General features: G+C 37.2%; 1 protein-coding gene across 2 annotated transcripts in view; it reads left to right on the top strand.

Moving 5' to 3' along the window:
- The window catches only part of KLHL32 (kelch like family member 32), a 121,047-nt gene that overhangs the window by 22,594 nt on the left and 73,818 nt on the right, over positions 1-24,635 (top strand). The window contains exons 2-3 of one of the 2 annotated variants that reach the window (XM_066315160.1): positions 3,018-3,099; positions 5,624-5,804. In XM_066315160.1, the coding sequence (XP_066171257.1) occupies positions 3,077-3,099; positions 5,624-5,804 (204 nt within the window). In that variant the 5' untranslated portion in view covers positions 3,018-3,076. Of the gene's footprint in view, positions 1-3,017; positions 3,100-5,623; positions 5,805-21,899; positions 21,978-24,635 lie in introns of those variants that run through there. The other variant, XM_066315161.1, reaches the window with a different exon arrangement.

Here is a 24,635-nt window from a genome sequence, read left to right on the forward strand (position 1 = left end):
GGGACATTTAAGTTGTTTTCAGAAAGTAGATTGAATATGAGTTTTATTTTGATCACCCTTCTCCCCTTAATCTAATCCATATACTGGTGGCTTGTATTTTCAAGAGCTAATCAGAAATATGTTCTCACCTTCAGTTTGTTTCTAAATGATACAAGAAAAACAAATAACCACCCCCAAATAAACCCACCAAAAGGATGAGAAAAGGTGTAACTGAAATTCTTTCAATGCGTCTTATGCATTCTGTGTAAACTATGAACATGTTATTGGCTCCTCAAGATTAATTTAAATGAATGAGATTTTTTTCTGGAAAAGGGCACGTGCATTCTGCCAATAAATGCTTTCGTTTACTGAACTACTTGGTCTAATGTCTCCAAATCAGTGTTATATCCAATTAAAATACAGGAAGAAATACTGCCTGCTTAAAAATATATATATATATATATATATATATATATACATTTATTTATATTTTAGTAATCTTTGAACAAATAATTCCTGAACTCTACTGGTAATTTAGATTAAAGAAGCAGCATAGCCTGACAGTGTGCAACGGATGCAGCAAAGTGACACTCCATTCCAGGATTTCCTGAGAGTGCCAAAAACCTACTGTTTATTTTGCTGTGTCATAAGACAGTGACAAAAATATGTATGGAAAGACTGACATTTCATTAGGCAAACAGAGCAAACACTGTATTAGTTTGTATTATAATCATTTGCACGGACAATGTGATTTCTTTGGAATTGCTTACCTTTGAAATCCTTAGATACACTGTGTTTACACAGGAAACTACACTCGAGGGTTTTTCTTTTTCCATTTAGGAATAGTGCACCATTCCCTACCAAAATGTTATGTTCTTCCAGTGCTAGCTGGATCGTTACTAGTTTTATTTATTTGCAAATTTTGAATTTTAGAACTTCTCTAGAATGTGAAAAAACTAATGAAGCAATAAGAAAATAAATTTTTGTTGTAAAATACTGTAGTATTGGGGACTAGTGTTCATCACAAAATCACAAAGAGTGAAATAATGTATTATTTTAAAAAATGTTTTTTGGCAATTTTAGCAAATATCTCAAACCCAGGATGTAATGAGTGTTTTCTGTCTGGCCCATATTTTTCCTGTAATTTCCAACATTAAGGAGTATTTCACTATAACAGAAGGATTTAGGTGGATTTAAAGTTTTCCATTTAAACTAAAAGTCTTATCCTTAAGTTTATGAGCTAATTTTTTAAACCAATTTCATTACTTAAAGTATTTAAATAGAAAAACAATACTATGTCTTAAACATTCTAATGCAAAGAGTTTCCTTAGGTACCAACCACAGTTTATATACTGGAGATGTATCCAGCTGTCTGAAATAGAAATAAGTTCTTGGTTCAAATGATTTTAGAGCTGCTCTGGCATAGCATATCTATGCAACAGATGGAAGTGCCTCCTTAATTTTTTTTTCAGTAAGGATAAATAATGCTTTCAGATTTCCAGTTATTAAAAATGTTGAGCTGCCTTAATTCTATATAGCTGAATAAAATCAGTACAGTATTGATTAAATGATTTACACACTGTACTCTTGTGTATATGATGTACATTTAAGTGAGTCATGCAGTGCTGGAGCTTGGGAAGAGAAAGGAGGAGTACCAAAGTTTAGGGAAGATTGATTTGTTTGGGTAAAACCACTGAATGCAATGTGGGACTGTTTGACCATTTTGTTAATTCATTGATGCTTATGCCTTAATTATTGTAGAAGGAATGCTTTACCTACAGGTCTTCATCCTTCCTCTGTTTGCTCTCACTGCTGCTTGTGGTTTGTTTTGGGGTTTTTTTCTGTGTGTGGGCCAGAGGGTTTGGACTTCTTAAAGTTCAGAGAAAAGTTGAGCTTGTTTTCTACCAGTCTCTGGATGGTGTAGGATTTCCTAAGGGCAGACATCAGTATTGGTGTATGAGTGTATACCAGAGCAGGTACATTGATCAGAAATGTGTTTGCTTCCTTAGTTGATAGCGCCAGCTTACTATGCTGTTTTTTTCTGTCTCTTGAAGGATAAGGTGAATTGTCACAGTAGAACTAGAATGGTGATCATTGATGAGGAGAGTGAAATGTTCTGAAGCCACCATTGGAAAGCACTGCATGCCCATTTGCTTTGTATCCTGCTGAATCATCAGCATGAGTTCTCTATGACCTCACCCATCTGCCTTGAATTGCAGTCTTTTTGGAAAAGGGAGAAAAACATGGAAATCTTTCTATTCTTCAGATTTTGTTGAATTGTATTTCTTCGGTGTTACCAAGTAACATCAAACAGTCCATACACGATTTAAATAAGCAAAGTAGTGTATTTTTCTTTTTGACTATTGTGCTAAAAACTATTTTTTCTTTTATAATTCTTACATGAAGTTGAAATGTCTTGTCAGCTGTACTGGCTGCTACACCAGTTAGAAATTTACTGTATAACCCCATTTTCAATAACTTAGATTTTTTGACACTTAAGCTGTTCTGTGTTTATTTATATGGTCACTTTAGTATTTTGCCTTTTAAAATAAGAGCTGTTGTGTTTATAAAAATGAGTGTACTATACTGTTAATATTTGCCAGAATGAGCATTTAGGTTGGAAAAGGCCCTTAGGATCATTGAACATAAAAACTGTGTGTTATTCTGGGAAGTAAGCAAACATGCTTTTGGCATGTTGGAAGTATGCAATACATGCTTTTGGCTTACTCTTTATGTTGAAGGATTTTTTGTACAGTTACTTCCCTCTTTACCTTCCCTTCCCTCCTCTTCAGCTTTTTTGAAATTGTATGTGTTCCTGAGTTTGTAGAAAGCATTCCTCAAGGGTAGTAGGGGCAGGACATTCAGATGTCAGTGTGTGAATCTCTGAAAAAGACTAGAGAAAAGGCCACTTTTATACTGTACTCAGATCTAGACAGTGAAAGTTGCTTTTGAATTGCACATCCTGAAAGTATTGATCTTTAAGGCTGAGGCTGTGTATGCTTTGAATTTTAATGTTTCTCTCCATTCTCTTTTTCTAGCTGGAACACTTGCAGCTTTCCCTAGAGGATTACAAGTTTGATATTCAGAAGACTGAAGGATGCCATCTGAGAGGTGCCTGAGGTATAGTACTCAGTACTGTGTAGGAAGTTATTAACATTTAGGGAGATGTTTGCCAAAGATTCAGTTAAGAAAGTAGAAAAAAAGTAAAACTAATAATTTTGTTCATTAGATAGGATTTCACATTATTAAATACATAGCCATATTGTAGGCTGCAAAATATTGCCTTGTTGTTAGTTCTTCTCTCAGGCAAGGAAAACTGTGCCTGGGATTGATTGGAGGCCCACAGTCTCTTCATACATTTTCTTATTTATGCCTTACTCTATACTTGGAATTTTTGATTATGGAAGCAACTGGCATTTTATAATTTACACATCTGAAATGGTGGCTGGTAATAATTTCTCGTCTGTGTAGTGTTCCATTGTTCAGGACATATTATTTTCCAGTTATGCGAAATGTCTTCCAAGAATTCTCTCCAAATTTATATTTCTGCCTGCTCTTCTGTCTTTTTCCCAGTGTAGCCTTTCTCATTTGTTTGTACCACCCATTGTTGCTACAGAGAATTTGTAATTTATAATTTAATTACTTTCTGGGAGCAGAACATGGTTCTTTCAAACAGAACACTCTGCAGAATTTATTAACTGAATTTGGTTTCTGCAGAACTTTGCAGTAGTGTGATATGCCAGTGGTTCTGTTTTACAGAGTACTTAACACTCTGATCTGGGAGCTCAGAAAAATCCCTGATATGACTGGAACACCTTATCATTCCTGTTTTATTCCCCCTTCTCAGCCATGCTTCTGCAGCAGAAGAGAATCAGAACTCGCTTGCTTTCATAGCTATTGAAATTTATCAACTGACAATATCACTGCAAATAATCAGTCATGTTTAATTATTCTGTGTATTTTCATTCATAAATCTCAGTTAAATTATCTTTCAAGTGTATGCATTCTTCATATGTTATTAGCACAAGGATTACAGGCAATTGATTTTTCACTTTGGTCACTGAACTGAAAAATGGATTATGATAGAACTTAGTTTAACATCCCAGATATGTTCTCTATAGAATGAAATAGTCTTCGGGATGATGGTGAAAAAAGCAAGAGGAATGAAGGTCTTGATTTACAGCACTGGGAGAGTGGCTAGTAAAAACAGAAGTAAAGAGAAACTATCTCAGAGTACTGTTATTGTATTATACTTGCACTAGTTTTAGTCACTTTGCTATTGAAATTAGAGAGGAGAAATAAGCATTAAAAATAATTCTCTTGTGCTTTAACAAGTTAGATTTCTTGATAACTGTCATTTAGAATATGAGATGGGTTCCACAAACAGAACAGCTGAAGAAAAAAAAAGAATAATTTGAATGAGTCCTTTTGAAATGTATTCAGGGCATGTCCATATGTGAGACCTAAACTATCAGAGAGGCCGTAAAATTCAGGTATACGTTATTCCTGTGTTAATCCTCTTTGGCCAGCATTCTTCTAGAGGTAATGTTTTAGTTGTTGTCTTTCTAAAAGAGCAGGTTAGATTAGAGCAAGCAATCTGCAAGGCAGGTTTGCAGTAGTTTACAGATGCTGAGGTGGAGGAGTAGGATGGGCAGATAAAGGAGAGTATAGCAGGCCCACAGCTGCTGCACAGTACATATATGCAGTGAAATACATGATTGTGGTGGAAAGATGATGGGTTATTCACACCTTTTAAAAAAAAAGAACTTTACTTTGATTTATGCTGAGATGATTCTTTGTAAATTCACCTTCTATAAATACATATATGGATTCTCTGGCAATATAAATTGGTAGTCTCACAGAATTCAAATCAATTGCATTGTTTTGTACCAAAGAGGATTTGCTGATGTGTTTTGATTTGTTTCCATTTGCATCAACAGTTATCTTGTCTCTTCCTTCTGCTACAGAAAAAGGAAGCTGCAATCAGACGGCCTAGACTGGATTATATGCAAATCTTATTTTCATACATGGAAATATGCAGAGGTGGAGAAGGCCTTGGCATTTTAAAATTGAGCAAACATCCCCTCCCTTCCCCCAACACAAAACAGACAATCAAAACAACACCACAACACTTCATAAATATGAATAGCCTGAAGCTGTCTGAAAACATTCAGTAACTCAGCATTAGACTTTAACAGGCCACCTGAGACTATGAGGCATCTTTCTTTTTAGCAGAACTTCTTGCATATGTACATATACCCTCCCTTTCACCATTGCTTCAATTTGAACCACTTAAAGTTTTCTGGTGGGTCATTGACCTAAGCCCTCTATTGTTCTCATTTAATCCTAAAATAATTCTGAATTAATCTCGTGAGTTCAGCTGACTTCTGGTACAGGAAATGAAAAATCAGAACCACTGAGGTTTTTAAATTTGAGTATATAATCAGTTTTCATAATGCTTTGTTATATTGAGTTTTTCTTCTGGTGTCTATGTAAAGATTTTTGCCTGACAGGGTTCATGACTTTTTTGCTTTCCAAGAATTATCAAACCATCTTGTCTTAGAAAAAGTTGTTCTGTATTTCTGACAGAATGTGCTTGTTTTGTACTTTTTTTTGACAGAATCTTTCCCCTTTCCCCTCTCAGTGTTCAGGAAATGCTGACAGGTCAGAGGCTTTGTCAGTCTAGCTCCCACAACGATGCTGTCCTGGCAGCTCTGAACCAACAAAGAAGTGATGGCATACTTTGTGATATTACCCTTATTGCTGAAGAGCAGAAATTCCATGCACATAAAGCAGTCCTGGCAGCCTGCAGTGACTACTTCCGAGTAAGTCCCAAAATTTTTCTCTTTATATAATAATATTAAATACTATCATTGTGAAGGATGGAGATGATTATAGATATCATACGGAACAAGACTTAAATTTGAGCCTTGGAGAAATGCAGTACACTCAGTAGAGCATACAACTTTAAATATCTATAGGAAAGAAATGTTAAGAACATCATTCAGATTTTTTAAATAATTATTTAAGTTAAGTCTTCCTCTCCCTCTGCCCCCAACAGAGATAGCAGTGCACATTTTGCTGTCAATTTAATGCCCCAGTAAAGTGTGGAAGTGGAAGATATTTTAGTGTGTAGAAATTTTTGTAGAAGACATGAGAGTTGTGATTAGGGGATAATGAAGAGGAGACTGAGGGAGGACCTCACTGTGGTCTTCAGCCTCCTCACAAGGGGAAGCGAAAGGGCAGGCACTCATGCCCTCTCTGGTGACCAGTGATGAGTCAGGGGACATTTAGGCTGAATATCAGGAAAAGTTTTTCACCCAGAGGATGGCTGAGCACTGAAACAGGCTCCCCAGGGAAATGGTCATAGCACCAAACCTGACAGAGTTCCAGAAGCATTTGGACAGTACCCTTGGGCATGTGGTGTGACTCTTGGGGTGTCCTCTGCAGGGCCAGGAGTTGGATTGATGATCCTGATGTCCTCCTTCCAAGTCAGCGTGTTCTATGATTCTATGATTAGAGTATGGAAGTATGGAGAGAGGGAGTTTAAATTTAATCTTTACTGTGTGGCTGGTGAGTCACTGGAACAGATTGCCCCAAGAACTTGTGGCTGCTCCACCCCTGGAAGTGTTCAAGGCCAGGTTGAATGGGGCTCTGAGCAACCTGGTCTAGTGGGAGGTGTCCATGGCAGCAGGTTTGAAACAACGTGATCTGTAAGAACCCTTTCAACCAATGCCATTCTATGATACCATGATAAATACAATTAAGGTCAGCTTGAGAGCAGAATTTTATTGTATGTAAATGGTAGCTCTTAAAGAAGAAGCCATAGTAATTTTTTAAATGTGATAAAACTAATTTTCAGAAACAAGTGTTTCCAATATATAAAATAAAATATTCCCTGGGAAATCTGATTCAGACAATTGTAGTCTAATTCCAATCTAAAATTGGAGTAACTGAAAAATTATGTTTGCCCATAGGAAAAGTATTCTTCGTATGAAGCAGTTCTACTACCCTTTATTACAATGTGCCCACTCAAAATGTTGGACCATCTATAGCTCTGTAGTTGACTGGTATTTTTAAGTGTGAGTCATTCTGTTGTTAATCAGCGACTAAAGCTGAAATTAATTTAAAGGTCTATTTTCTCTAACAGAGTAAATTTATTAAATATTTTGACTACACAGTAATTGTAGTGTTATGAACTTCTTTATGGGGATCTTTTTGTCTTGTTACAATAGTAATACAGTGTATGACAACTTCTCTATCTCTCTGATTACCTGAGCAGGGTTTTTATCTTCCTGTCAACTCTCTCTCACTTTTGGTTAGAATTTAGACTTAATTTATTCTGTGTATTTAAGAAATGTTATTAACCTTGATGTGACTTTTACTGTGATGGTGTTGAGCCAATTGATTGCTCATTTTTTGAGCTTATCTGCATGCTTATGGGCTCTGCTACAGCATAGGTTGTACTGCTACATTTGCTGATGTTGTTTCATTATGATGCCCAGGCCCTACTATAACAGAGATTGCATTGCATTTTTATTTCCTTTCAACTCAGTGCACAGAGAAGGATTCTGGACCTTTCTATCTGTAGCAACTGCTATCTATACTTGCCAATGATAGATGTAGTGCCTGTTGTTCTGGTTGGGTTGAAATATTTTCGTAAAGGTGCCATATCATCCACACCTGTGACACTCTTTCTAGAGCTCATTGTTCCCTGTGCATAGAAACATCATGGAGTGGGCACCTGTGCCAAGCATTCCAACAGTGTGGTAGGAGACAGCTTCTACTTTGGTCACTTATTGATTGATGTTGAGGTTTGGGGCACTGTGATTTATCCTGTTATTTCCAGATGAGTTACTTGGTATTGACTGCACAGTTATTGCAAATTAAAATCTTAGTGCCCTTTATAGCTACGTAAATATTTTCTATTTAAAAAGCATTGAGAGAATGCTTTATGCAGCATTGAGTAATTTGGCCTGCCTCTAAACTCTTATGGTTTGGTAGAATGCATTCTTCAGACTTTAGGTATCAGCTATAAATATGGAACCTGTGCTTTCTGAAATTAGGCAAACAGGTTTTTTATTAAAAGACAAAGATTTTTTTAGAATATTGTGAAGTAAGATCTATATTCTGGAGGAAGATGGCAAGAAAGTTACACTATGTTCTTGATTTTAGTAATTTAGAAAAAGCAAGAGTCGATTAAAAAGTATTAATGTTTTGTATTTAACCTGAGATTATTGTGTTGTTTTTTTTTTTAATATCTAGGGGGATTTTACTTAATTTGAACTACTTGAGTATTCTTTTTCTAAGACTTAAGAGAATGAATCAAACTTAATTTTAGGGTTGGGGAAAAAAAAGAAGCATTTCCGGAGGATGATAAAGGAGAATAGCAGATTTATTTAGAATGACATGAGTGACGATCTGGAAGTGCCAGATCTTTCTCAAGTGGCCATAAAGGTCAGACTCACGTGCTTCAAACTTAGCTGTTAATATTATTTAATTTTTACCTTTTTTTTTTCCCCTGGAGGAATTCTTAGATGGAACTTTCAGATTTTCTAACCCTAAAGTAATTTATTAAAATCTCATTGCCATGTGAAACTTACCAGGATGGACCCACTGCCAGCCATGGCTCAAGCAAGTAGGGGATGATAGTAATCTGTTAAAAAGGGGGAAAAAAGATATTGTACAGATGTTGTGGCCAGAGAAGAGCAGGATGAGAATACGAGGGAGGAACAACTGTGCAGACACCAAGGTCAGTACAGAAGGATACAGAGTAGATGCTCCAGGCACTGGAGCTGACGTTCCCCTGCAGCTCATGGTGAAGACATGGTGAGGCAGCTGTGCCCCTGCAGCCCATGAAGGTCCATGAGGATGTAGAGATCCACCTGCAGCCCATGGAAGAGACCTTAGCCAGAGCAGGTGGATGCCTGAAAGAAATCTGTGTACCCCTGGGAATCCTGTCCTGGAGCCAGATCCTGGCAGGGACCTGCAGAGCCGTGGAGAGAGAAGCCCACGCTGGAGCAGATTTCTTGGTAGGACCTGTGCCCTGTGGGAAACCCAGGCTGGAGCAGCCTGTCCTTCAAAGACTGCACACCATGGAAGAGTGACCCACACGGCAGCAGTTTGTGGAGGACTGTTGTCTGTGAGATGGACTAACACTGGAGAAGTTGATGGTGAACTGTCTCCCCTTGGAGGGACCCCAAGGTGCAGCAGCGGAAGGACTCCCCTCCCTGAGCAGTGGGAGAAACTGCAAGTGACAAACTGACCATAACCCAAATTCCCTGTCTCCATGCACTGCTGGGAGAGGAGGGAGAGCTGAGAAGGAAGAAGAGGTGCAGAGCAGTTGTTTTTAAGACTTATTTTAGTTCTCACTACCCTGTTCTGATTTTGTTAGTAATGAATTCTATTAATATCCCCAATTTGAGTCCATTTTGCCCATGATGGTATTTGCTGAGTGATCTCTCCTCTTCCTTATTTCAACTCATGAATTGTTCATTATATGTTTTCTCCCCTGTCATTTTGTGGAGGGGGAAAGCAGCTTTGGTGGGTGCCTGGCATCCAGCCAGCATCAGTCCACTGCAGTCTTTTTACCAGGTCTCCAAAAATATGTTCAGTTCTATGCAGGGCTCTATCAGAATGAATGGTTTGTTTTCCCTTTTTTGCCAGTATTCTAAAACAGCTTCTACAAGAGACTGGATGTTTGCTTTCCGTGGAGGGTTTGTATAGTTTTCTGCAGTTTTGTTCTGTGTCTACTTTGATTCAGATGGATCTGAATTAGTAGTGTTTTCTTGAGCAGCATATTTTCTTAGAAATTGATACTTTGTCATTCTTTTAGCAGAAAGAAAAGTTTGTTAACGCTTTAGAAGGATAACTAAATATGTGTCATTTTACAGACTGGTGCAATTTGAGCCACTGGTGTGAGGAAGAGTGGACAGAGAAGGCCAGAAGTTTCATTATCAAATTTTCCCTGAGATTATAGTCTGGAGTAAAACCTTTTGCTTTCCTAAGACAAGCTGGAGACCTGAGTTTCAGCAAAATACTTAAAGACCAGACTTCTAGGGTAACAGCAGGCCTTTCATTTTTCCTATTGGTATAGTTAGTCTCACAGTTCCAGCTGTGCAGAAACATTGAAGTTTAAATCCTAAGCATAACCATAACTTCTAGTTTGGAAGTTTGTTACATTTATACACCAAAATGTTGTGGGTTTTCTCTTTATGAAGAAAAATCCCTTGGGGAATTGAAGACAAAGGCTCTGTATATGGAGTTAAACTACAAGATTAGACACTTGAAAATTAGAGGCTTTAATTTGTTTTCTGCTCTCAAAGTACCTCTTCTTTGAAAATGTCCTAAGGAATATAGTAGTTATCTCCACACTCTATAAGACTACTATAAAGAATAGTAAACATCTGTATTTTTATGCATTCTTTTTAAAACAACAAGCAGCATTTTAGGCAAACTTTTCCATATTGCTGTGATTTGCCATTTGTCTCAATCTATTGCACTGAGACAAGGCAGTTGAGTTAGTATGTATAACTGTGATAGCTCTAGCAAGCTAAGTCATTTCCAATTAAAAGATTCTTCTGCTTTTTTCCCCTCTGGGAGCAAAATGAAATGTTACTGCATGACTTCATTAGTAGGCATTTACAGTGTTGGCAGGTGATTATATAACCTCAAGATTTTCTTGTACAAAACACATTGGTTTTCTAATCAGAAAAACTCTTCTTCTTCCCTACTTTTCATTTGAGTGGGTTTACAGTTGCAGGACTTTGATCTTTCTCAAAAAGAGAATTTAGATGAACAATTATATCAATTATCTGGAATAGATTTTAAAGTGTCAATAATATTCTAATTCTTTTTCCACAAGGAGCATGCTCAATTCTTAGAAGAATTTTTCTTATCTGAAATGAACTAGTAGATAATTATTTTGCACACAGACTTTGTACTACTAACTGTCACAGTTGATTCTTAAGCAATTTCTTCTCAGGGGTTTTCTGTGCTTTCTTTCCTGCCCATTGTCAGATACTCTCCTCCTTTGTCCACAACATTGCTAATTGTTCATATTTTACACTATATTGCACTGTTTCATGATAAGGTTAGGGAATTAATTTTTATAAACCAATATCTGAGGATTGAAAGGGTGATTGATACAAATAGCTTTCGAAGAAGTTGTGTTATATTAATCATAAAGAGAGAAAGGCTCTCCTTGGTATGTCTTAGAGATAGATCTAAAGACCTAATTCTGACAAATCAGAGTTACCTGCTGCAGTATAATGTGATTTTGTCATTCAGTATTTTATAATTGGTATCTGTCTACTAAAAAAACAATACCTTCCTTTCTATCGTACCCTGAAAGTGATGCTACTTAGGAGTTGTCTTTCCAGATAACCTTTAAAAATGTAAGCTCTTCCCATTGGGCCAAATTAGCTCTCCAAACAGTAACTCAACATGTAGTCCTTCCCTAGCCCCAGGCCACATGTGGATAGGTATGGCTGCTTCTGAACTTCTTGGACAGCAGGATAAGGAGCAATGGCCATAAATTCCAATTAGAGAAATTCCACTCAAACTGAGGAAGAACTTTACATTGAGGGCAGCATAGCACTGGAATGGGCTGTCCAGGGAGGTCTTGGATCTGCCTGGTTTTGTGAACATGTTACTTATATGCCACCTGTTGAGCGTGAGAACTCAGTGCTGCTTGCTTCTCATTAAAAAAAAAAAAAAAAGGAACTTGTCTAAAATAGGAGAGGCTTGGAAAAAAAGGAGTTAAATTATTAGAATATTATAAAAGTTTAAATACAAATTAGAATCTTAGTACTAATTATTCAGTAATCCAGTTACAGTTGAGTGTCAAGAAAACTGCACATTCCTTCACTTCTCAAAATATTGTTTGATATACACACTTCAGTTGTGTTACTAAATTAAATCAAAGCATTGGAAGTAATATAGCATGGACAGGTGTGAGGTGTCTTGTGTAATGTTTATCTGAACAAACTCTTATACTTCTGGACAAAATGCTTTGCAAACTTTTTAAAGCTTTCTAAATAAACACTTCAATATTTTTTCAAAATGAAAAAAAAAGGAAATGTATCTGGGTTATTTATTTTGTTCATCCTTATTTTTGTATTTAATGAGCTTTTATTCTGTGAGGCTCTGAAGCAATTTTTCTTTGCTGCAGACAGAATTCCCACAGCTCAGCCGTGCTGGTGCTAACAAAAACATCTACAAGAATCTTCTCTTTTCTGAATTCTGTGTTCAAATTCCCAGTAGTTGTTATTCTGTCTGCATAAATATGTTTCTGTTGCAATTTCCATACATAATGAATGAATTCATTGCAATTTTGTTGGTGTTGGAAGGTAGACAATAAGCTATGGTATCATCTTGGGGTTTTCTTCTTCTCCTTTTTGGAAGTGCCTGTGTGGTAGGTGCGTGCACTGTGGTTGTATATGGCAAAATGAACTCTGCAGCTAGTCAGAGATAGGCCATAGTAGGCTGTCGCTCATTGTCAGGTTATTGTGACGACAACATGTGGTGTATGCATTTTCTCTGTTTAAAACCAGAAGAGAAAGGAGTCATTACAGCCATGTTCCTCTGGTTGTCCATTTTCTTTACCGTCTTCTTTGCTTGCTCCAGGCTACCTTGGTTCAATTTTGCAGTGCTGCCATAACAAGTATTCTGAGTTTGGGCTGGGCTCAGCTGCATTTCTATATTGCATAGTGTTTGCCCATGAAAACCAATTTACTGGGGCAAGCCTGTGGCAAAGAAGCATTTTGTACCTGTTTTCTTCTCAGTCTCTATAGTCTGGTGAGGAAATCTTGTATTTCAGAACATTGTTGGATGCAGTAGATGCTCTTGTATATCTTGTAGTCTCTGTCAGTATCTTCCTACACACCCTCAGGAAAAATTTAAACTACTCTGTGGGTGTAGTGAAGCTGAAAATACCCGAGGGAATTATTTGGGCAGCATATCACTTTTAGCTTCACTGACTAGGACCCACATACCATTTTGATAACATGAGAAGTATCCAACAAAAGACACAGAGAGGTGTTAGAAATCTTTTAACATTCTTGAAATAGCTGTTTTTCTTTTGGGTATTCCTTCAGGGAGTGTTCCAGTCTCCTTTATTTGTATAAGAAGCCCATTAAAATGCTATTCTGGCTTTTGTGTTTCACAACATGCTTGTTTGAATTTTAGAGGAGATACCTTGCTTTAAATAAATTCTACAGTTGCGTCATTGTCAACAGTGCCATTGTTTTACATCCTGTTAACACCTCCATTTTATTAGATTGAAATATAATATTGGTGAATTGAATTCATGTCACTGTAGGGCTTAGTCTTGTGGAAGGTTGGATTTAAGCAGTGGAACTTTTACATATGACTGTCCTGAACAGCTCTGTAAAAGTGCTGGTTTCTTATCTTTAGCACGAGTTCGCCTGCCTGAGCCAGCCAGTTTGCAAACTTTAGGCATCAAAAATGTCTCTAAATCCCAATCCTAATGTGTGAAAGTGGTGAATGAATCAAACTGCCTCTCAGTTTGCTACCTGATAGGTAATGCCTCAAAGGAGGGAGGCCTTTAGCAGCCTTAGATGAGAGCATAAGAATGGCCACACTGAGTTGGATCCTTGGCTGCTTGCTTTAGCAGTAGCTGTTTGTGATGTCTGGTGAAAAAGAGTGAATCCAGTGTAAGTGTATGTGGTGTATTCCAGAGAATTCCCCAGCTGTTTTCAGGGACATTTCAGAGCAGGGTATGATTCCTGTTGATTCAGCAGTCCTTAAGAGTATAAGCTTTTATTTTCTTTCCCATTGGGCCTGTGTAAGATTTCTCATCCGCCTTACAGGGTGGCCAACTGCCTGTTGTGTGAAGATATACTTTTGTTTATTGTCCATCTGTGGACAATAAACATCTGATTTCTACCAGTTTGATTCCTTCTAGTTTTTCTATTGGAAAAGATAACCATTGGTTCTTCTCATGTCACTCAATCATCTCTTTTCCAGGCTGGAAACTTTTGATTTAATCAGATGCTGTTTAAATGGAAGCTGTGCGGGGTGCTTGAGGAAGCTTCTTGCCCTTCTCCAAAGTTTTGACAGCTCTGGTATATGTTTTGTGAGCTGAGGGTAAGGGAACTACATGCAGTAGGCAAGGTGTAAATTTCTGTATGGGCATAGGATCGATTTCTGTTTTGTTGTTTCTTGCAAAAAAAATTTCTAAGCTTTGATTACCTTTTTTAATATATATATATATATATATTTTATTGTTGAGGACTGGGATGGTTTTTATTAAACTCATACGTTCATTTTTATAATTGCCATTTTAGAAGCCAGCCACTTACTCCATGCAATCCTTTTACAGATTATCACATTATCCATGTCTTTACTACCTTGCATAGCTTTGCCTCAATGGACTTTCTACCTGCACAGCTCTCACCCTTTTCCAGAACTGCTCTGCCTATGTTAAGCGTGAGTTGCTCCGCAGGAATCATCATGCCCTGTGAAAACTGGCCCGTCTTTTCTTGTTCACTGTTTCATGTATTCAGTCACTTAGCCAGGCAAAGATCTCTCCTCTTTTCTCTCTTGCCTAGTTTGCCTTCCAGGCATTTAGAGTCCTCTGTCAAAATCTTTTTGTGAATCTGCATTATGAAAAAAAAATGGTTACAGCCCAGCATAACATACTCTTCACCATTAGTTTGCATCCACTATTTCTGTATATATAGAACATACATAAGTTTGTGTGTGTATGTGTGCAAAAATCAAACTACCATCTCCTTGGACACGTAGAACATTCTTAGCTACTGATGAAATAACCTGCCCTTGCAGGGCCATAGAGTGCCAGTTATGCAAATAGGCAACAAATGTACACAAAGCCCATTTTCTATAAAAATTAGGAATATTAAGACAATTTATTAAATGTTCATCTGCATTTTCAGGAGCTGTTGTAGCTGGCACTTAATCATCCTCCTTGTCAGAGTTAGATTTCAGGCAAGAAGGAATAGGTGTCAAGCCTGGAGGATTTATGGGAATAATTAAATTAATGTTGTTGTGGTCTGTTAGCTCAGAAGGGGTTGGTTTGTTAGAGTTGAAGGAAAAGCTAAAGGATAAATGAGCATGGTCAAGTGCAGACAACTAAAAATAAAGTGAAGAGATGATTTTATAGAGGCATTTGTTCCAGAGAAAATAGCTGATGGAGGGTAGAGCTTAGCTGATGATAAAAACTACTGTGACAAATGACTGCAACATTAACACAAGCTTGGTTAATGAAGTTATCTTATTTTGCAAATTGTTAGTGTTCGTTTACTTTTTTGGGTTTTTATCAGTAGAAGGATATGAAAAAACAAAGAAAAATAGTCAATAAGCTGGTTTTGTTACTTCGCCTTTGTGTAAAAGAGTTTAATAAATATATTGGTGGAAATTAAGGATGATACTTTAGCAAAATTGTACTATATTCTTAATGGAAAACAAGATTTAGAATCATAATGGAAAATAGAACTATTTTAATGGATATAAAGGTTATCTAGTTCAAACCCTCATAAAATGGGCCAGATAGGAATGATATCTAGTGCAAACTCTCATAAAATGAACCATTTAAAATTTCAGCATTAGGCTTCTCACATAACAAGTATGCTTTTGCAGTTACTATGCAGAATAGGTGTAATTGCCATAGTTTACTATTGCTTGGAACATTTGGATGTCAGTGTCTAATGACATTCACATCCCATTATATAAATGGCTTCTTAAAAAGGTAATTATAATAACAACTAAGATTCTTACTACAGTTCTGTTGGATTAAGCCTTGCTGTATGACTGTTGAATTAGAGCCTGCATACACTAGGGTGGGACACTTGTCTTAATGGTGTTGTATGAAGTATGTTTTTAAAATTAAGTCCCTTAAAGATGTCCAAGTTTGGATCTTGGTTTTTCCTTGGAGGGGGAAAAAATCACAAGAAGCTTTCCTTCCTGAATTAAATGTATTGTGATAGTTAAAATGCCAGTTCAAGAGCTAAGTGACTTTTATTGCAATTTTATTCTGGGCTTGCTTTTGATATCACTTGCTAAAATCATCGAAGGATGTGAACAATAGGCTTATGCATTCACTGGGAAGCATTAAACCAATTTAAACCAAAATTTGCAAATGTGACTCATGCTTTTCTGTGCTTGACTGGAAATGCTGGAAAAAAAAATCTGGTTTTAGTTATGCTGCTTTCTTTGTTCTCAAAAGGCAGGCCTGCTTATATGTGTCTATTGTTAGGAGGGACGGTACATTATGGGAGTTTTATGCAATGCTTTGCATGGCAGTGTCCTTGCAATTCAGTTTTCTTGCATCTGCCATAAAATAAACAATAATTTTGATATTCAGGATCCCCTGTAGTGACTTATTAATTTTGAAATATTGAAACTAATAACTCTACTGTATCTGCAATAGTTTTGTGTGTTTTTTTAATTCTGATACAGAGTTGCACATGGAAATTGTAGAATTATTTTGTTTCTATGGCACTGCTTAGACAGATTTTGCATATGAGTCTTTTTAGTGATGATGCAGCAACTCAATAAGAGTAGCATGCTACAGAGATCCTTTTTCCATGTGGCTTAAATTACATTTGTGTACCTAAGCAGAGCTTTGGAGAACTCTGACTGTCAAAACATGAATTTTGTTTGATGCAGACTCAATCAAGGATATAACTTGCAATAAATTTTGGGAGGTGATTTTTTTGGTTTTTTTTGGGTTTTTTTGTTTTTTTTTAATCTTGAAGGTTTTTTTTTTTTTTTTTTTTTTTGACTGGGAATAAAGACCCTGTGCCTTGTTACAACCAAGAAATTCATGTTGTTCTTGATGGAATATCCGATATACAAACAGGAAAAAAACTCACATCCTTCAGTTCTCTAAACAGTAGGGTAGTTCTTTATTGCAATTTTCATTACTTATTTTGGAAGATACCAAGATATCTTTTTGTATCCAGAGTGTAACATAACAAGTGCCTTGTTATATTCTTTATTTAGTAAGCTTTTTGGGGACGTATAATTATGTATCACTTTCTGACACTGACATACTAAAAGAAACTCCAATGGTTCAGTGGAATTTGCTTTACTAACAGTAATATGTGACTCTGGATTACTGTGCATAAAGTTGTATAGTTTGCTGCTCTGTTTTATTTCAACTATATATACTCTTAAACTATGAATGATAGCTGACCTTTCCATTTCATGGGATTCATTTCAGTTGCTTGGCAAATGCTTAAAAAGCAATGTTTAGGTAGATTTCATAAAGCAGATGAATTTTTGTAGGCTCAGTTATCAGTGACTGATGTTATGTGACATTTTCTCTGTGAATTTATATAGAACTTTTTTCAGAAGAATTGTGTAATGAGCCTCTTAATCATATTTCATGCAGTTGGTATTGATGGATATGTTTTTCAGTGTGCAAGAGACTCCAGAGGACAGGACTGATTGGCTGATGATTGATTTAGGATAGACAAGCTTGAATTGGGAGGGAAACAAAGCTAGTTATAAGAAGAACAAGGCACATTTTTACATGCTGTAAAGAAAGGTTCACATATTAAATTGGTTATTTGGATAAGTATACATTGCACATCTAGAGTATAGTTGATATTTGATTTGGGCATGGTCATCTGTTAAAGCAGTATTTTGACTCCTGTTCATAGATTCTGAATATATTCTTTTTTGTTGTGATAGGTGAAAACAGCAAAGGAAAAATGACATGGCTTATGTAATGAAGAATAAGAACATGAAGCTCAGGACATCCAAAGGTTATTTCAGGAGTAATAGAACAAAGTAGATGAAATGGATTATGATTTATTTATTTAATATTACTGTTACATGAACAGGGAATTGCTATTTTTAATGCAAATTGCAAGGCACAACGTTTTGGCCTGAAAATGTTTATAGAAAGTATTATATCAGGACTGGATACTTAGTAGCCCAAGTGACAGATAAGCTTAGGTCCCAAATCAAAAAGAATGTGCCACTGATCAACACATCATTGCTGCCAGTAAGATTTTTCACAGGCTTGAAATTACACGTGAAGTGAAAACAATCTTGAGGTATCACATCATAACTGAGTTCCCTGAGCAGTGTGAGAAATTGATCTGAGATCTCTGAAGTGTTGGTTTACTTTCTTCATAGCTTTTCTGATGCCTGAGATGAGAAGTACAATCTATTTCCCATTAAGAAAAGGCTATGGAACAGGCGAATGTAGAATTAAGTGCATATGATGTGGGAAGCAAATTTGAATAAAACACTGCCCTTAATGAAGAAGCCTATCTATTTTAAAATAATTTTTAAAAAAGAATTCAAGTCAGTATGATTGTTTAATTGTGGAGGCAGAAATTTGAGATGACAAATCAACTCTTTTGAATGAGTAAAACAATGCTAGATAGTGTTAATTACTGAGAAAATTCAATGCAACAAAATTAATGGCTAAGGAAAACCTTGATTTCATTGATCAGTTCTTTAGCACTTAGTTTGCTAAGTGAAGGTAATTCTAAAATACCCCAGAACATTATTATTGTGTGGCTAAGTCTGTGGTAGAAAAAGAATTTTTCTTTTTGGTAGGTCATGGCTATGCTTTGGTGGGAAGTTCCAAATATTTGTTTTGTGTTACAGTGGACTTGGATCTTGGGCTGCTACCAAAGCAGTGTTTGAGAAAACAGAGGGAGGAAATGTTACCCTTGGAGTTACTGTAGGCTGCTGTAGTAAGCTCAGTTTCCTTGCCCATTTTTGAAAGTTTATATTTCTTTTGAATGTTCCATTTAAAGTTGAATCAAACAAAAATGGAAAGTGATGAATGTCTCTTCCCTCTTGCTGAGGGAACTTAGAGATATTTTAGGGGTTATTGCTATGCAATAGAACCATGTGCTTCTTTACTTCTAGAAGAGGGAGGATATTTCTTGAAGGCCTCAGGTCACAGCAGTAAGGTACTTATGATTTCAGTCACACTGCTGTCTTTTTAACAGCATAAAGCGTAACCATTTGTTCATTTTACATAATTTACTTGTCTCCTGACACTGCATTGTTTTGATTCTGTTTCTTGCCTTTAAAAGGCCTCCAAGATATGTGGAATTCACTGACAAAATTTGCTTGTGTAAAATATGTACAGCTTGTTTAAGTTGTTTTGTGGTCATATGCTGTTTACTATGACTGATGGCTATAAGTTTGGTGTGTTCAAAAGAGGAAAGTTCATTACTCTCATGGATATGGAACATCTGAGTAAGAAAATGACTCAAAGGCCAGGAGCAATTTTGTATGTCACCACTGTGACAGTGAGCAATTTGTATTTTGGGGATTTTGACACACATCTTGTGTGTCTGTTACCCAGGTATGTGTTCCTGAAGTAATATGTTGTGAAGGAGACATATATGTTTCTGCAGTTCTGCCTGACTGGTAAAATCAATGTGTCTGGACATTTTAAGAGTAATACATTATTCTGATTTGGTGGTATTTTACAGCTATTGTGCATTTTGCTTTTGAAAGGTGAACAATGTGCTGAGCATGGAAAGTCAGACACAATGACTGCACTAAGCATCTTTTATTTCCACTGTTCTGCCTGGTTGCATCAGATCTGATCACATCTAAGTCTATACACCCTGTTGTTGTGTGCCATTCAGTTTTGAGCTCTTGTTGTCTTTTGTATTCTATGTTTGTAGAAGAAAACATTTTATAAAGGTGCCTATGACTGCTGAGGGCCAAGCTGCAGGTGTGCTCTGTGTTAAATGCCCACCAGCTTACCACATTTCTTTTAAGTTAGGTTTTCAAGGGTCTGAGATTTTTGTTTGTTTGTTTGTGGGTTTTTTTTTTTGGCTGTTGTTGTTGTTGTTGTTGTTTGGGTTTTCTTTTTTTGTAGCTTGAGTATTTTTATCTAAGTGTGTTTTGTTTTCTTTTTCCTTGACTTTAGTTCTGTAGCATTGATTCTGTTTCAGACCAAGATTAGAAGAAGAATGGAGGGTTGATTCCTTCCTTCCTCCAAAAAGAGGAGCTTATAAAGTATCTGCCTGTCCCACAAAAATAAAGCCATCCAAATCTGTAGCATCTGAAATAAGTGTGTCCTCAGGTGGAATTCCACAAGTGGAATACATCCATTTGTGTAAGCATATTGAGACCTGAATTTTGGAGCAGTTGCCAAAAAATAGCCAGTGGATTGTACTTACTTTGTATTGGGAGATTTGATTCATTTACTTAAAATCTCAACTGAAATATCAGAATTTAAACAATCGATTTATTTACCATAATATTGGCTAATTAGATGATTGGGTGGCAGAACAAGATCTGGATATTTAAAGAAGCTGGAAAAAATGGTAAGTCCTCTCATCAGTGGGTTTTATTATAAAAGGGATCTTTGGTTAACACTGGCAACTTGAACTTTCAAGTCTCGTGAAGATATTGAAGCAGAAATTAAGCATAATCAAATAGATTTTATTTTAAACTGAAATGTTTTAAAATAAAGTATAACAGCATTGTTGAATGAAGTCAATAACTAACATGGTTAACATTTCATGTTTAGTCAAATTTGGTACCTTTTCTGATAGGTTTGACTTTAAGTTGTGCATTTGTCCAAATATCTTGTATTTAATTTGTTTTTCTTGTCTGTCACTTCTGCATTCACCTGAGATACTTATCTTATTGCCTTGTTTTTAATGTACCCAAAGGAAAAATAAAGTATACTAGTAGCCTTGTATTAAAAGCATGACTGATGGATCTATATAAGCTGACAAAATCTTAGAGTGTTTTCAGGGATCCATCTGAAATTGGAGTCTAATAGCTCAACTATAACTCGTTCTCCAGGTATTGGCAAAGTCTCAAATCAGAATGTAATGGTCTTTTTTTTTTTTTTTTTTTTAACTGTTAAAACTACAATATTCAGGTACAGGGGTGCAAATTAGAGACTGATTTGAGTTCATCTTATGCCTATGGTAGAACAGATTTTTTTTTCATGCTGGATTAAACCTCAACAACTGTCAGGCTAAGAAGGAAATTTGCCTGCTGGTGAAGGCAGTGTGGATCAGTGAGCAGTATGAAGTTCATTTAAGTGGGAGACTAATCTCCTGCAGGCTAATCAAGTTCAGCTGAATGTGAACTGTCTGAGGACCATCACAGGCCTTGTCTTTTGATCAAATTCTTTGGCTTTGCTGGAAAATAGGTGTAGTAGATATAGTTTCTACTCAGTTTCAAAAACCTTCACCGAATATTTGAGGTATGACTACCTCAGTGGACAAGGGAAGAGCTACAGGCATCATCCATCTGCACTTCTCTTTCACCCCATCTCCCACAACGTCCTTCTCTCTAAATTAGAGAGAGGTGGATTCACTGAGTGGACTGGTAGAGTGAAAGAAAGTATTTGGACAATTGCTTCCAGAGGTCAGTGGCTTAGAGTCCTGATAGGCCTCAGTCCCTCAGCAGTCTGTGTTGGGAACAGTGTTATTCAATACCTTTGTCAAGGAGATCGATTGTGCCCTTAGCAGATTTGCAGATGACACCAAGCTGGGTGTTGCAGTTAACACACCTGATGGGTGGGATGCAATCCAGAGGGGCCTGGACAAGCTTGAGAATTGGGCTCATGGGATCTCATGTGGCTTAACAAGACCAAATGCAATGTGCTGCACCTGGGTCTGGGCAACCCCAGTATTAAGACAGGCTGGAGGATGAACAGATGGGAAGTGGCTCTGCTGAGAATGACTTGGAGGTGCTGGGCGATGAGAGGATGGACATGAGCCAGCAATTTCCACTCACACCTTTGGAAGCCAAATGTGTCCTGGGCTGCATCCAGAGCAGTGTGGCCCCTCTAGCAGAGGGAGGGGAATTTTCCCCTCTATTCTGTTTCCATGAGACCCCACCTGGAGTGCTACTCCCTGCTTTGAGATCCTCAGTATGGGAAGGACTTTGACCTATTGGAAAGAGTCCAGAAGAGGGCCTCTAAATTTATTAGAAGGAGCACTTCTCCTGTGATGAAAGGCTGAGAGAATTGTATCTGCTCAGCCTGAAAAAGAGAAGGCTTCAGAGTGTGTGTCCTTTCATTATGTAGCAAGAACCTTCAAGAAAGCTGGAGAGGGACTTGTGATAAAGGTATGTAGTGATTGGACAAGGGGAAAGGCTTTCAGTTAAAGAGAGTAGGTTTGGATTAGATATTAGAAGAAATCCTGTACTGTGAGAATGGCCAGGGAATTTGTGGATGTCATGTCCCTGTAAGTCTTTAAGGCCAGGTTGGGTGGGGCTTTCAGCAAGCTGGTTTAGTGGGAGGCCTCTCTGTCCACAGCAGGGGCATTGGAACTAGGTCAACTTTATGGTCCCTTCCGACCCAGACTCTTCTTTGATTCTTCACAAAGCCGTAGTTCTGTGTCCTACTGGCATCTACAGTTCTGATAGCCCACTGCATGCTTAGACTGTATCTGTTGTTATAAATAAGGTGAATGAGGGCTCGTTTTCTGGCCCTAAAAAGACTGGTGAAACATGGCTTGTGACAGTATAGCTAAACCTCTGTGAACATTTTGGCTTTGTCCATGCTACCTCTTTGGAGCAGCCATGGCATTAGTTGTCTCCTGGACCATAGTCTGGGCATTGCCTGGGAAAGTGCTAGTTGGCAGGGAGGGATCAAAGCTCTGCTGGAGGCTGTGTTTCTTAAACACTGTGAGTGATTATGGAGAGTGACTGAGTTAGTGGCCTGATCCTGCTGAGTTTACTAAGTGTAGTAACAAGCCCTGTGTAAATACCATGTTAGAGTCTCTGTGTTAAAATAACCTCCTAAAGGTAAAGTTAGTAAGTGTTCTTAAGTACTTAAGTGTACTTAAAGTTAGTAATGTAAGTAAAATTTACATTAATTCATAACTAAGTGTACACTTACAATCATTCGTACAGGAATGATTCCTGATTTACAGATAAGATTCAGTTAAGCGTTGCTTTGTATTTGTAAGCTTAACTTATTGTGTGGAATATTATCCCTTGATCAGAATCAAAATTGTAATAGTAACACTCTCTTTAGATGGTTCCTGTGTACAGATCTGTAGTGTACAGGTTGTTACTGTAGCATGGTTGGAGGACACAGGGCATCTTCTACCTCTGAGCATTTCCAGCCTTTCTGCAGGCAGTCAGTGGCAGGGTTGAGCGTACTGGTGTGCAAATCTATCCCTCGGTAGGCAGATGTTGCTTTCAGACTTTACTCTCTTTATTCAGGAATTGCTGTGTGAAAGGAATATTTTCCAAAACATTTATCTAGTCGTGAATTTCTGAGAAGAGAAGCTTATCTCTTCCAGACAGTGCCTGCAGGTCTGCTTTTCCTGCAGATGAGTGGCTGATGAGTACCTTGCACCTCCTGGCAAGCTCTGAAGCCTCACATTAGCTACTACATGACAACAAAATATCCAACTCTGATTACATTTTTAATGAAAAAGAAAAGTGGCTGACCTTGTTAGGGTTTTTTTTTTTTACTCCCTTGGTGTATTTCATGGCTGTATCTTATTGTGATAAAACTTTTAAACTATTTGTTGCTTCTTTTCTGTTGCCGGTTCAGAAGAAGCCCTGATATCACTTAAATTCAATAGAAATTGCAAAAATAGAAGGAATGACTGCATAATAAATGTCATTATTGCTTATGTTGAATGATTTCCAGGAAACAGATTTATACCAAATTATGATGTTTTAATGATGAAAAGTACAAATATTTTCTGAAGAAATTACTTCTTTGGAGGAATCATTCAGTTCTTGAAGTCACCTGAGTCTGGGTGAATCCTGGAATAGTTTGGGTAAAGATGATGTAGTCATTCATATGTGCTAAGTAGTTACAGAGGGTAGGGCTTATTTTTCCCTTTAAATTCAGCACCACTTAGTGGACAGATTGCAAATATGAAATCCAGTGAGCTTGTTGACTGTCTCAGCTTCTGCATGTATCAGCCAGAATATAGAAAGAAGGTAGCAGGGCTTATGTCCATGAGAAGTGCTTTGTTACTGGAGTTCCTCAAGGTGTAGTTTGGTAGCTCCTGTAAAAACATTGAGTATATAGCACAAAACCTGCTGGGGATAAGTTTAGACTTTCTTTAGTAGTGGCAGATGGCAGAACTGTTCAGTTTATTTGTGCATAGTTTACTGTTTAAAAACTCTGAGTGGTATATTTTGTTAAAGAAGTGTGGGAGATTGCCAAAGAATGGAGAATGGAGCTGATAAGTAGGGAAGGAGTGGTAAGTAGAGGTAGTGCAGCAGGAGTGCAGGTTGGGAGGGAGGAGCGAAGGGCAAAGAAGTTTCATGGAGATGAGAAGAAAAAGATTCTCACAAGGATTCAAGAGCCTCAGTAGGATTGCTTCAGTCCAGGGAGCCACTGAAGACAAATGATCTGGAAAGTAAGGCTGAATTTTCATTCAAGCAAAACTCAGGAGTGTTGTTCTCCTCAGTGGTATATTCAGGGAAATTACCAAGCACCTTGCTTATCTTCAGTTTAGACTTTATGATATGAGAAACTGGGGCAATAACAAATAAGAGGAGGTTCTAAGTTTGGGTGAATGCATCTCCGTCATTGCTCTTCATTTAATAAGTTTAGAGATTATTAAATTAATTAATTATTTAATTAAAAAGATTATTGCATTGCTCATGTTCCAGTCTGAGATGCTTATTTGAAAAAGATTGCTTATAAAAGATGGGTTTTAACTGCCCCTTCTTCTCAAGTAATTGTG

This window comes from Sylvia atricapilla, chromosome 3 (assembly GCF_009819655.1).
Source record: "Sylvia atricapilla isolate bSylAtr1 chromosome 3, bSylAtr1.pri, whole genome shotgun sequence".
In the NCBI taxonomy this organism is placed as follows: Eukaryota; Metazoa; Chordata; class Aves; order Passeriformes; family Sylviidae; genus Sylvia; species Sylvia atricapilla.